Source organism: Lepisma saccharinum, chromosome 25, assembly GCF_977018435.1.
Source record: "Lepisma saccharinum chromosome 25, izLepSacc3.1, whole genome shotgun sequence".
Taxonomy (NCBI): domain Eukaryota; kingdom Metazoa; phylum Arthropoda; class Insecta; order Zygentoma; family Lepismatidae; genus Lepisma; species Lepisma saccharinum.
Window position 1 is genome coordinate 21,459,289 of NC_139253.1, and position 12,617 is coordinate 21,471,905.

A 12,617-nucleotide genomic window follows, 5' to 3' on the forward strand; every position below is an offset into this window, starting at 1 on the left:
TCTCATGTGCATAATTAGAAAAACTTGGCATTCACATTTTCCAGTAAAACTGTTTTTAGTTACTCTTATTAATTTTGGTGGTCACAGCCATTAAATTTTAGGACAACCCTCGTGGAGTGGAAAATCAATTTTGTGTTTTCCAGGGAACCAAGGTGAAAAATTCTTGTACAGGAAAATGTAAAAAAAAAATTGCTTTGTTGGGATCATCAATGTCTATATTGCAGCAGGTTCCCATTGTATATGCTTTCAGCATGGTTTGACAAGTTCTGTTAGCAAAACAAAGTGGCCTACATGGTACAACAATCTTCACAGTTAGCCAAAAGTGGAAGAAAAGCAAAGTAAAATAAAACAAATCACCCAAGTATAACAATCTGACAGAAGAAAATATAAAACAATCCTGACGTTGTCTTTATGAGGGTGGCCACTCTAGCACCATGATAAAATTGAAGTATAATTCCCAGTTTTCAAGGCAAACTTTCCAAAAATTCAAGGGTACAAGCAGATGTTTTCTCTTTTTCATCATTATATATCACCTCTCACCACCCCCCCCCCCCACATACATACACAAATATATTAACAATATAAAGGGTCTGTGCGATTCCAATGTATCCAAAAATTCTAATTCAATTCAGTTAAAGAGTATGTATACGTATTTAAGGTGCGGAGTGTACATTTGCCATTTCACGTACTCTGAGTAGAAATACATCTATAAACACAAGTCACAAATATTACGGGATATAGTAATCTACGAAAAATTGTTAATTGTATAATTGAAAATTTACCTAATCAACTTTTATCTTGCAATAATCTTCCATCTATCAGATACAATTGTAGATTGTTCTGAAAAGGACATTACAAAGCAAACGGATTGAGATAATTCTCTTTTATTTTCCACGGGTCTTTTCCCTATCCTTATTCTTTCCTCCATAAAAATAAAAGCTGAACTGTAAAAACTTGCCTCATGGCATTAATAAATATGTATAAATTCAAGGGAATTGGGATTTTAAAGTTGAAATTTTTCACACCTACAGAGAAAAATTCAAGTAGAATTCACGTATACCTCCTATGTGAAATATGATCATAACATTCTAAACACAGTAAATATCGTAAGATTTTAAATAATGGTAATTTAAAAAATAGGCAAACGTAAGCCTACTACACTGAAAACGTGACAATACAACAAGAATATGTAGCTACAAATTTCCTGTTGTCACATATTTTTCACTACATAGGCATAAAAAGTGGTGAATGTGTGCCAAATGTATTTGGAAGATAATTTTAACTTCTTGTAACTATTTTCTGGCAACAATTATGTTCTCATTAGACACATGCATATTTCGTTTGTTTTAACGAAATTTGAAATAACACATTGTAATATTAATTTTCCGTTTCTGAAAGGTGCGAGGTGCATTTTCCTACCCTGTTTTGTCACAAAATGAACTGCAAAATGCAAAATAGACTCTCAAACACGAAATTTTGAGTGTTTTTACTGACACTACACTTTCTGAAATTTGAAATATCCTGCGAGTTATGCAATTCACGGAAAATTGATTAAACCTGCTGCAAATATTTGAGAAGCAAAAATGGACCCCTTTGTACAGGAATAAACTTAATACTCTGCTAACTACATACGAGGGTGTACCCAAAAGAAACCGGATTTTTTTAAAAGCCATGTATTTGTTTTTTTCTACAAAACAACCTTATCAGCTTCAAAGTACTCTCCATGACACTTAATACATTTGTCCAATCTGTGATTCCATTCTTGGAAACATTTTTTTAACTCATCTGTTGTGATGGCTGACAGCTCCTTCCTCGTTTTTTTCTTCACCTCTTCTACATCGTCAAATCGCTGTCCCTTCATGTCCCTCTTCATTCGGGGAAACAAAAAAGTTGCAAGGAGCGAGGTCAGGTGAGTAAGGGGCGTGGGGCAAGTGAGTCATGCTGTTTTTTGCTCTTCTTTCAGAGCACGGCATGTTTCCACTCGACACTCTTTTTGCTGGTCACTCAGATTCCGAGGCACAAATTTCGCAGCGACCCTTCTCATTCCCAAATCTTTCATTAAAATTCGCTCAACTGAGCTCCAAGGTAGTCCAGATAACTTCCTCAGCTCTTCAATGATCCGTCGTAGGTCTTCGAGCACAAGTTGACGAATTTTATCGACATTTTCATCCGTTCTGGAAGTTGACGGACATCCAGAACGGGGTTTGTCATCAATCGACATGTCACCTTTCTTGAAGCGGGAAAACCACTCGTACACTCGAGTTTTCCCCATAGCACTGTTCTTGTAAGCTGTGTTCAACTTCACAACCGTTTCTGCGGCATTTTTCCCAAGCAGGAAACAAAATGTCACAGCCGTACGCTGTTCTGTTACATCAGCCATACCAAAAACGAGGTGCAAGCGAAACTGCTTTTACGAAAAAAAATCACTGTGACCAGAGACAACCTACCCCGGTGAAGCCGCTGGGTGCCCTGAACTCGATGCTTGCCTGGCAGGAAAAATTCGTACTACGGAAGCTCTGCCCAGCGCAGCGTTATTCTGTTGTTGTTTTTGGGTACCCCCTCGTAAATATGCTATTAGAAGGGATATGTTTATTTTGTGTAATATTTGCAGTTTTTTAATCAAATTAATGATTATACACAATTTTAAAAACAAAATGTCAATTCATGTATAGCTCGACCACAAGGAAAAAAACCTTCCCTCAAAAGCGTTCGCGCATCTTCCCTGCCGTTATCGGTGCTCGGAGCAGTGTTGCCAGGTCAGACTTGAAAAAATCGGGAGATTGTTCCTTGGGAAACCAGAAGATCTGCTACAAAATCCGATGATCGACCTTCTCGGGGGCGGCATAGGCGTGCGCAATGGGGGGGCAAGAGGATGTCTGCGGATTTTTTCCAGAGAGGGGGAAACAATGTATTTTTATCAGGCAGGTAAACGAGGCATATTACCCCGTATAATGTTTCCCTCTCAGAAAACACCACTTGCGTTTGAAATTATCACGTTCCTACATCCCTATTATAATAATGGATGTAAATTATTGTAACTGAAATCAACTCATACGTCTGAAATAATAATTAATTTTATGTCAACATTCATTTTCCAGAAGGGGAGGGGGTGGCGACCATTCTTGCACTTCCTTCTGGACGTCCATGCCGCTTTATAATTTTTTGGAAAATTAAGTATTTAAGTATAGAATAGTATATTAAGGATGGAAAATTAAGTATTTTCAAGCCGATGAAAGTTCCAAGCAACTACGGGGGAGGGGGTGCATTATTTCCTTCGTAATTGAACTATGCCGCTTCGTTCTGTAGCAAATTTCTTGTTATTAACACTCACATGCTTTATTCGTCAGTAATGCTGCCTGTATGTTGCTGCATTTAATATATAATAGACACACACACACATACATATATAAAATAATTTGCCCACGCTACGAAGTCAGTATTTCTACTTAGTAAGGCAAGGACGTTTCACTGTGTTTGTGTCACTTCATTCATTTCATCAGTTTTTCATTCATTCATATTGGGTGGGATAAAATACAACCAACTAAAAATAGTAATGTACATGGACATCCGCAGGATTTTTTCCAGGCAGGGGCAAGGAAGGTATTTTTTCCAGGGGGGCAAAGAAGGCACATTTTCTCCAATAATAGTGTTGTTCCCTCAAAAAACATTTCAATGTATCATATTCATGCAATAATTAACACAAATTATTGCAGCTGAAATGAAATTATATGTGAAAAATATATAATTTTTGGTTGACTTTCATTTTCCAGGGTTAGGGCATGCCCCCCCCCCCCTTCCGGACGCCCATGGTAATGTAGTAATAAAATAATAATAATGTCCTAGCACATCGTTTGGCATAATTTCACAGTTCAAACAGCACTTTTCATGGCTGAGTGGAGTTCCACTCTCCCCTCCATATTCAAGTAAGGTGACCAGGAAACTTGTTTTTGAGCAGGCCGTCGGAGGTGCCATAGCAATAGTTTATTATGGAATCCTACCGAGAAATCAATGGGTCTGGCAACACTGACGTTGGCCGCTCTGAAGGCTCCTTCCTCCTGTCTTTTTCCCCCACCCACCAGCGCGATGGGGTCTGCGCAGGTTTCTTTCCTTGTGGTTCCACTATACCGCTTTCGATTCAATTACAGTGGCAGCTGGATATTTCTCTCAACAGCTGAAAACTACTACTCCTTCTGTTGAAAAAATCTCCAATCATATGCTTCCAATTTCAGTGATACTCTGCAAGGCTTTTCTAGAAGGATACACGAAGTGATGTAGATTGTAAAAAAACAATTTGGGGTTCTAGTTTGGCGTACAAAAAGTTGTAAAGCAGCATTAATGGGATCTGAAAAGCAGCTTTAAATAGACCGTTTTAAAATTTTATACCATTTAGGTTCAATATTGTGGATCTTAATGTCGTGAATTTATACTGATAACTACAAGCGTTTACCCAATATTTTCAACAGAAATCACATAATTTTACGACAAAACAAGACTTCGGTCTGTTGTCACGGGTTCTGAAAATTCGAGGATTTTCCGCTTATGGCACTGCGCTTCTAGGCAAGCAACCCTCTGAATGTGTATTCTCCCATCTGTGGCACCGGTCATGTGCTGCTCGGAGCAGAGGACGGGTGGGGATAGTTTCACACCACAATTTGTAAACTTACCTTGCTTTGACATCTGGTTTATGTTTTGTCCGTGCGAAGACCTTGAAAACTGAGCGAAGTGCATTCATTGATTCAGTGGGTGGCTACTTTCAAAGTTTCAAAATACAAGACAGACAGTCTTGCAAGTCGAGGAAGTGAATCGCCATCAAATATTATAGTTTACACAAATTACGTCAGTTTACAAGTCTGATCCAAATCAAGAAAACCAGTTGCTTCGTTGACTTACTCTGTGATGCTCTCCGATTTTTTATACATATCTAGGTTATGCATCATAATGGGAATTGAAGAAAATGTAGGATGGGAGAGGGTGGTTCAGAGATTCCTATTTTCGCTATTTGACTTTTTTTTTACCTAATACAATTATACGAGCTGTGACACAAAAAAACAACTGATTGTGGCTGTATTACTAAAAATAATTAACTTGACGCATATTGCTTTTGCAGGGATAAACTACCATACCTGCCCTCCCTAGCACCGTGAATTGGACTCACCTGGGCCAGCCAGTCACGAGATAAGCGTCGCTATATGAACACGTGTGTCAGTGCGTTGCCGGAAAATAATGAGCATGAAAGTAGAACAAAGAGGTAACATCAAGTTTCTCGTGAAACTTCGAAAATCTGCTACTGAAACATTTCAAATGTTGATTTGGTTGTAACTGACGACGAAACTTGGATTTTCACCTACGAACCAGAAACGAAGTGACAATCCATGCAGGGGAAGTGCCCCAGCTCCACCTGACCCAAAAAGGCTCGAATGTCGAAGTCCAAATTTAAGGCAATGCTATTGTGATATTTGTGATATAGTAATGATTGCTTGGGTTCTTAAGGGACAAACTGTAAATCAACATTACTACCTTCAGGTGTTGGGGAAACTTCGTGAAAAAGGGAATGTGGATGGATCTTGCATCAGGACAAGGCACTATCCATACAGCAATTTTTGGCTAGGAAAAACATTGCAGTGTTAGAACACCTGCCGTACTCGCCTGATTTGGCACCTCAAGACTTTTTTTTTTTGTTCCTGAAAATCAAATCTTTAATGAGGTTAAAAAAAAAAGGAAAACATACTAAAGGCCCCTACAGACAATGCAATGACTTCCAGGGATGTTACAAACAATGGCAGCGGGGAATGTGTGTTGAAGCAGACACCACTGACAGGAACCAATAATGTAAGTATTCTGCTGAGTTATTACTTCAAGTCGGTGTATTTTGTGTCACACCTTGTAAATACTTAATAAATCTTTTGCGCCGCGGTGAGACCCAAGAACTGATTTCTTTTAATTTCTTGAGGCTCAAAGTAAATAATAAAATAGAAATTTAAATTAATGTTCATTATATTATTATTATGATGATGATCATCATGCATATTATTATTATTATGAAACGTATAAAGTGCAAAATTTAATAGGATGACAATGCTCTGTATGAATTTGGTGTGGAGTAAGAAAATTTTAATAAATCTGAAATTAATGATCTCCCCGATGGCATAGTGGTAACGTCATCACCTTGTAATCATGGGGTCCCGAATTCGTGTCCCACTTTAAACTGTAGGTCCAATCCCAATTAGCCTATCTGTGCATAACATTGGACTTACTACAAAAAATCAATGTAATATTTTGTGTAAAAATTGACAATTTTGACTGACGTGTCAGCATTAAATGAACCTAAAAATTAAAAGACAAATTATACAAAAATAACAGAAAATTTATGTTACTGGTTGGAAGATGTAGAGGCTGGGGAAAATGAGACAGGAGACACTTTCCTGGAATCCCCTTCAATTTAAACAGTGACTTAACATTGGTAGAAGCATTCATTCATTAACTGATATTCGAGCCTATAGGACTTTTGACTTTGCAGTGCATCACAGTCAGAAATCTGGTGAAACCTTAATATTTAGTTTCAAGTGGGATCCATACCACTCCTTCGGGAGCAGTGTGCCTTCACCAGCTATTGAACCCGGATCCTCTGATTACAAGGTGTTACCATTAAGCCATCTGGTAGGTCCTCCTCGGTAATGGTGCATAAGATTTGAATACAATTGAATTGTATTCCTTTTCCAGCAGTTTAGAGAGTAAAATTTTAAAATTTCGCTTACACTCGAAACTAGGACGATTTTTTTCAGTTTATGTTTATCGCCTCATTTGAGCGGAATGCGACTTGGGAGAGTCTAGAACCTGTAATACAGAAAACCCCCTTTTATTTATAACGCATTTATTTCTCTGTGTAAAACCATAGTATATTTTTCACAATTAGGTCTTGTTCCATTTTCCCTCCTGCGTTCTTTGCTCTCTCTCCCTGGCTCTTCAGATATCGAGCTTCCTTCATTTCTTGCCCTTCTGTTTCTCTCTCCCTCCACTTGCTCATTCTGTATTTCACTTTCTCCCTTTTGCTTCTGTTTCTCATTCTCATTCTCTTTCTATAGATCTCTCTGTATGCCTCTTTTTTGTTTCTCTTCCTTCCTTTATCTCTTTATCGTTCTGTATTGTTTCTTTTCTTTGTTCCTTTTCTCACTCTATCGTGAGAAATGTTTATCTTTATTTCTCTCAATCCACCCCTCCCTCTTTTATTATACTCTGTTTTGGTTGAATTTCCTCTTCCTTTTCCTCTCTTTTAGTCTGGCTTGCCTCTTTTATTTTCACTGGAGGCACATGGCACAGTGGTCCACTCCCGATTAGCCTTTATGTGCATAAAGTGAACTTAAAACCACAAATCAATCAATCAATCAATCTTTATTTTCACTTTCATTCTCTATCCTTTGGTTTTCAAACATCACGCTCAAGCCTCCTTTACCCCCCCCCCCAGGGGTGTCGTCCTCCACTGGTACCTACTTATTTGAGAATGGGTGAACCCCAGAGCCACTTTATGAAGAGAGAAGGCTGCAAAAATCCGACCTTCAAAAACATGCCCAGGAATCGAATCTTATTCTGCAGGCCAGTGAGATGCCCAGCAGACTTTTTCTTTTATATATATATATATAATGGGTTCAACCCCGGCCGGTTCAAATCTGGGAACTTTCCTAACGTTGGAAGCGGCCCTGGTGCCCACCCAGCGTCAAATGACATGGGTACCTGGGGGAAACCCTGTGGGGTAAAGGTGGTCAAGAGCGTGATGCTGATCACATCACCCACACTCATGATCGGATGAAGAAAGTGTGGGGCGATACCCCCACACCCCGTATACGCCTTCATGACGTGGTGCTATGCACAGGGGAGCACTTTACTTTTACACACACACACACACACACACAAACACACAAACAAACAAACAAAAGGAAAACTTAACTGTTATTCTCCTTCAATACTTTCTTTTTCAAATCAACTTTAATCAATTCTCTGTTTTCTCATTTAGGACAAACACAAACATCTATGTCTTACTCGGGAACCTTGCAATCGTAGCACTATACTAACCATTCAGAAACGGAGGTAGACTTGACAAGACCATCACAGAGCCTAAATTATTTTTACACTGATGAAAACAAGAGGAATTCTTATAATAACATTATATATTGTTGGCATATAATTAGATGTACAAATCAGATTCTCTAATACTGGTGTGCTCAAATTGTTTGAGGCAGATCAAAGTCTAAATATTGTGTTCTGAACTAGGATATAGTGACATCATATGTATGTGTTATTCCAAAAAGAATAGTTTCGGAGAATTGGAGATTATAAAAAGGAATTCACCTTGGCTTTTCTGTCACTTTTGAGCTGAGGACTATTTAGGGGAGGGAGATCCAGAGGGCACTGGCATAAGCAGAGGGGGTGCTGAAGGAGCTACAGCCTCTGACAAATTTTTAGAAAATAAAAATTCATACGAAGTTACTAATAAAGTCGAAAAATTTAAATTGACCCCCAATAACAATAACATTTGTGTTTGAATTACTTTTAAAACGAAGGTTTAAAATGGTAATTTGAGCTCGTATCAAATGAAAATAAAACACCAACACTGAAATTGATTTACTGCAATGTATTCTATGATTCAACCAAATATTTAATTTCACTGTTCAGTAAAGGTTAGATTCATGGCACGGAACCTGCATTCACATTCAGCTGTAGATATTGGTACAATTTCAATTGAATTCACATAATCCTTGAGTGAGGTGAAAATGTGTTTTGGCTGACACGACATGTTTCTATAAAACACACGTTCTTAATCATCTAAATTCCATGTGTGTGCATTTAATAGGACTACATGCAAGAATAAACCTGTCTTCAAAGCGGCTATTCATATTGTGCAATGAAGATTCAAAACAATGCTTTCAAGCATATGGTTTTCCTCCATTGGGGACCACCTCGACTTATTTTTATAAAACACAACAAAACACTACAAATCTCAACAAGCTCTCGAAGAAGATTAAACGACCAAGTGACTCAACATACGTCAGAAACACCGCCCAGTTTTAGTGTTCGATACAAGAGCACTTGTGAAACACCAGAAGTCTGAAAAAATACCGAATACATGACATCTAAAAGAGACAGCCAGGGGTGCGAATTTTTCAAAAACACTGGTTGGGCTAAAAAAATTTAATTGTAAGTTCACAAATCACATAAATTATTCGCTGGACTCTGGCCCCACAGATCCGTATAAATTAGTGTCACTGTAACCAGTCACCATAAATTGCATAACAAGAATTTTTTGTATGTAGCTATGGTGTGGTAAACTTAATTGAATTCAAATGGAACACCATAAGTACGATATAGTTTACAAGTGGGTTGGAAATAATGATCCCCGGTTGATGTGTCACTCATAACCAGAGATTTGATGTTTCAAAACAAGACTGGGGAGAAAATCCCTCCTATTGTCCCTTCAAATGACACCCTGCATTAAAATTAATAGATATTCGCTACTTTCAAATGACAAAATTCTGATTTTCCATTTCATCCTCTTCCAAATGAGCACAAAACGAGTTTTATGTGTTTCGGAATTATCTGATTTTAAAATAACCAAAATTCTAAAAAAAAAAAAAATAAAAAAATGTATTTATGTAAAAAAAAGCAGGAAATCTGTGTGTGCTCTTCTAAAATGGAATTTTCCATGCCCCAACTTTATGTGTGCATGTATAATATATAAAACAAACAAACAAAAAAAAACACACACAGATATATATATATATATATATATATATATATATATATACAGGGTGTTTCTAAAGGTCGTTTACAACGCTTGGGAGGTGATTCCTCACACGAAAACAAGCAAGAAGTCTAAGTTCCATTTTTACGACTGAGGCTTCGTTTCCGAGATAGGAGCCTCGCAAAAGGTGAAAAAGTGAAATTCACACCTGACTGGGACGAATACTATAACAGATAGAGAGGCGGTTCCAAGGGAATCATAAAGGAATCGTATGTGCTCAGTCTGGAAGTCACTATGAAAAGTTCACTGCACGCATGCGCAATGGAGTCCTCAAAGGAATTGGGGATTTCCAGCAAGAACAATGCATGTAACACAGCAAGAGGGACCGTGACAATGAGAAATGCGTTAAAGACAACACATCCCGACCTCAAACATCAAAACATGAGCACCGAACACAAAATCCGAAAAGTTGAGCACGGTTGCATACCCCAGTTACACGCGAGGAATGAACGAATCATGTCATGTGCCATACGGGAGACACATTACTCCACCAGGAGGAGGGAAAGAAAAACACAATATCAGATGATTGCGACGTGTATTTTTACACGCGACAACTACGTAATATCCCCCCCCACACACACACACAACAAACAACAAATGCTACAATATCTTACGCACAGACAGTCCGTGTCACTGTACACCAACTGAAGATGTCACTTTCACCACACAAAGGGGGTGGGGAGCAATACCAAAAGTGTTCGCACGCGATCATTGTGACGTAAAAGAGACCAGTTTTGGAAGCGCTGCACAGGCAAGTCTGGCTCTCGTAGTCTACGTTTGACCTTCATGACTGCTGTTCCCGCGAGAGGAGCTCGAAGGGTTGGTTCTCTCCGGCAGTCGTCCCAATCGTGTTGCAGGTGCTGGGATATGATCAGCAGTTCGATCTAGGTTGTCATACGCATTGAAGAGTACTAGTATGTTGCATTGAAAGAAGTTGACGTGGTGGAGTGGGCAAGTCAAGTATCGCAACAATTGGTCTGTGGTGTTCGTACGGTGATACGGCCAATTTGTGCAGTGTGCCAGTGTTAAACAAAAACAATACTTTGCAGTTCCAGCTCCCTATTACACAGATGGCTGCGTATACGACCCAGCAGCTAGCAGACATGCATCTCATGTATGGGGAGGCACGTGGTAATAGCCGTGAGGCAAGGCGTCTTTATGGAGAACGCTTTCCACATAGACGTTTACCGTCTCACACCTTCTTTCAGGTAGTGGACAGTCGACTGCGTGAAACAGGGTCAGTGTTACCACCGCGGCAAGAAGTTGGAAGACCCCGAAGTGTACGCACATATCAGTTTGCAGAAGATGTGTTGACAGCGGTAGCAGAACATCCTGGCACCAGTACGCGAGTGCTCGCTCGGGCACGAAACACGTCTCATGTGAATGTTTGGCGAGTGTTGTCAGAGGAAGAAATGCACCCTTTTAAACTGCAGAAAGTACAAGAACTGTTACCTCGTGACTTTCGCCCTCGTATGGAGTTTTGCCAATGGTTGTTGCATCAGCTGGACACAAACCCTCACTTCGGGGCAAACGTATTGTGGACAGATGAAGCCATTTTCACCAGGATGGATGTCTTCAATAGTAGAAACAGTCATGTATGGGACTTTGACAACCCACAAGCACTTTTTGTGGCCCATCACCAGCACAGGTTTTCAGTGAATGTGTGGTGCGGGATAGTACATGATCATTTAATTGGACCATACATTCTCCCTGTTCGCCTGAATGTCGCACGTATCATGCACGTCTTAGTGAGGTTCTGCCTGAACTGTTGGAGACCGTATCTTTGGCACTGCGGCAAGGAATGTGGTACCAACACGATGGTGCACCAGCTCATTTCGATTGTAATGTACGACATTTCCTGCATGACGTGTTTCGCAATAGGTTCATTGGTAGGGATGAGCCTGTGCCTTGGCCACCGAGGTCGCCAGATCTCAACCCTCTCGATTTTTTCTTCTGGGTAGAAATGAAAACCCTCGTATACGACACACCTGTCACATCAGCTGAGGACCTCGTGGCTCGCATCAACGTCGCCGCCGCGACGGTAGCAGATACACCTGGCTTGTTTGCTCGTACTCGACAATCCTTGATTCGTCGCTGTCATCTCTGCGTAGAAGTAAACGGCAGACATTTTGAAAACCGTCTGTGATTATTGCCCTCGGCAAATACCAGTGAGAACACTCTTGGTATTGCTCCCCACCTCCTTTGTGTGGTGAAAGTGACATCTTCAGTTGGTGTACAGTGACACGGACTGTCTGTGCGTAAGATATTGTAGCATTTGTTGTTTGTTGTGTGTGTGTGGGGGGGGGGATATTACGTAGTTGTCGCGTGTAAAAATACACGTTGTCGCAATCATCTGATATTGTGTTTTTCTTTCCCTCCTCCTGGTGGAGTAATGTGTCTCTCGTATGCCACGTGACATGATTCGTTCATTCCTCGCGTGTAACTGGGGTATGCAACCGTGCTCAACTTTCGGATTTTGTGTTCGGTGCTCATGTTTTGATGTTTGAGGTCGGGATGTGTTGTCTTTAACGCATTTCTCATTGTCACGGTCCCTCTTGCTGCGTTACATACCTTTTCCATGCATTGTTCTTGCTGGAAATCCCCAAATCCTTTGAGGACTCCATTGCGCATTGCGTGCAGTGAACTTTTCATAGTGACTTCCGGACTGAGCACATACGATTCCTTTATGATTCCCTTGGAACCGCCTCTCTATCTGTTATAGTATTCGTCCCAGTCAGGTGTGACGTTCACACTTTGTCACCTTTTGCGAGGCTCCTATCTCGGAAACGAAGCCTCAGTCGTAAAAATGGAACTTAGACTTTTT

The 12,617-nt window shown here is 39.9% G+C and overlaps 2 protein-coding genes across 2 annotated transcripts in view; both read right to left on the reverse strand.

The window, feature by feature from the left end:
* Positions 1-1,936: 1,936 nt before the first annotated feature.
* LOC145978716 (protein GVQW3-like) lies at positions 1,937-2,380 on the reverse strand. The gene has a single exon (XM_083111523.1). It carries the CDS (start codon positions 2,378-2,380, stop codon positions 1,937-1,939), a length of 444 nt encoding a protein of 147 aa, XP_082967649.1.
* A 1,801-nt stretch (positions 2,381-4,181) lies between these two features.
* The window catches only part of Hmbs (porphobilinogen deaminase-like protein l(3)02640), a 22,030-nt gene continuing 13,594 nt past the window's right edge, over positions 4,182-12,617 (reverse strand). The window contains exon 5 of the mRNA XM_083111524.1: positions 4,182-4,249. Within this exon, the coding sequence (XP_082967650.1) occupies positions 4,182-4,249 (68 nt within the window). The remainder of the gene's footprint in view (positions 4,250-12,617) is intronic.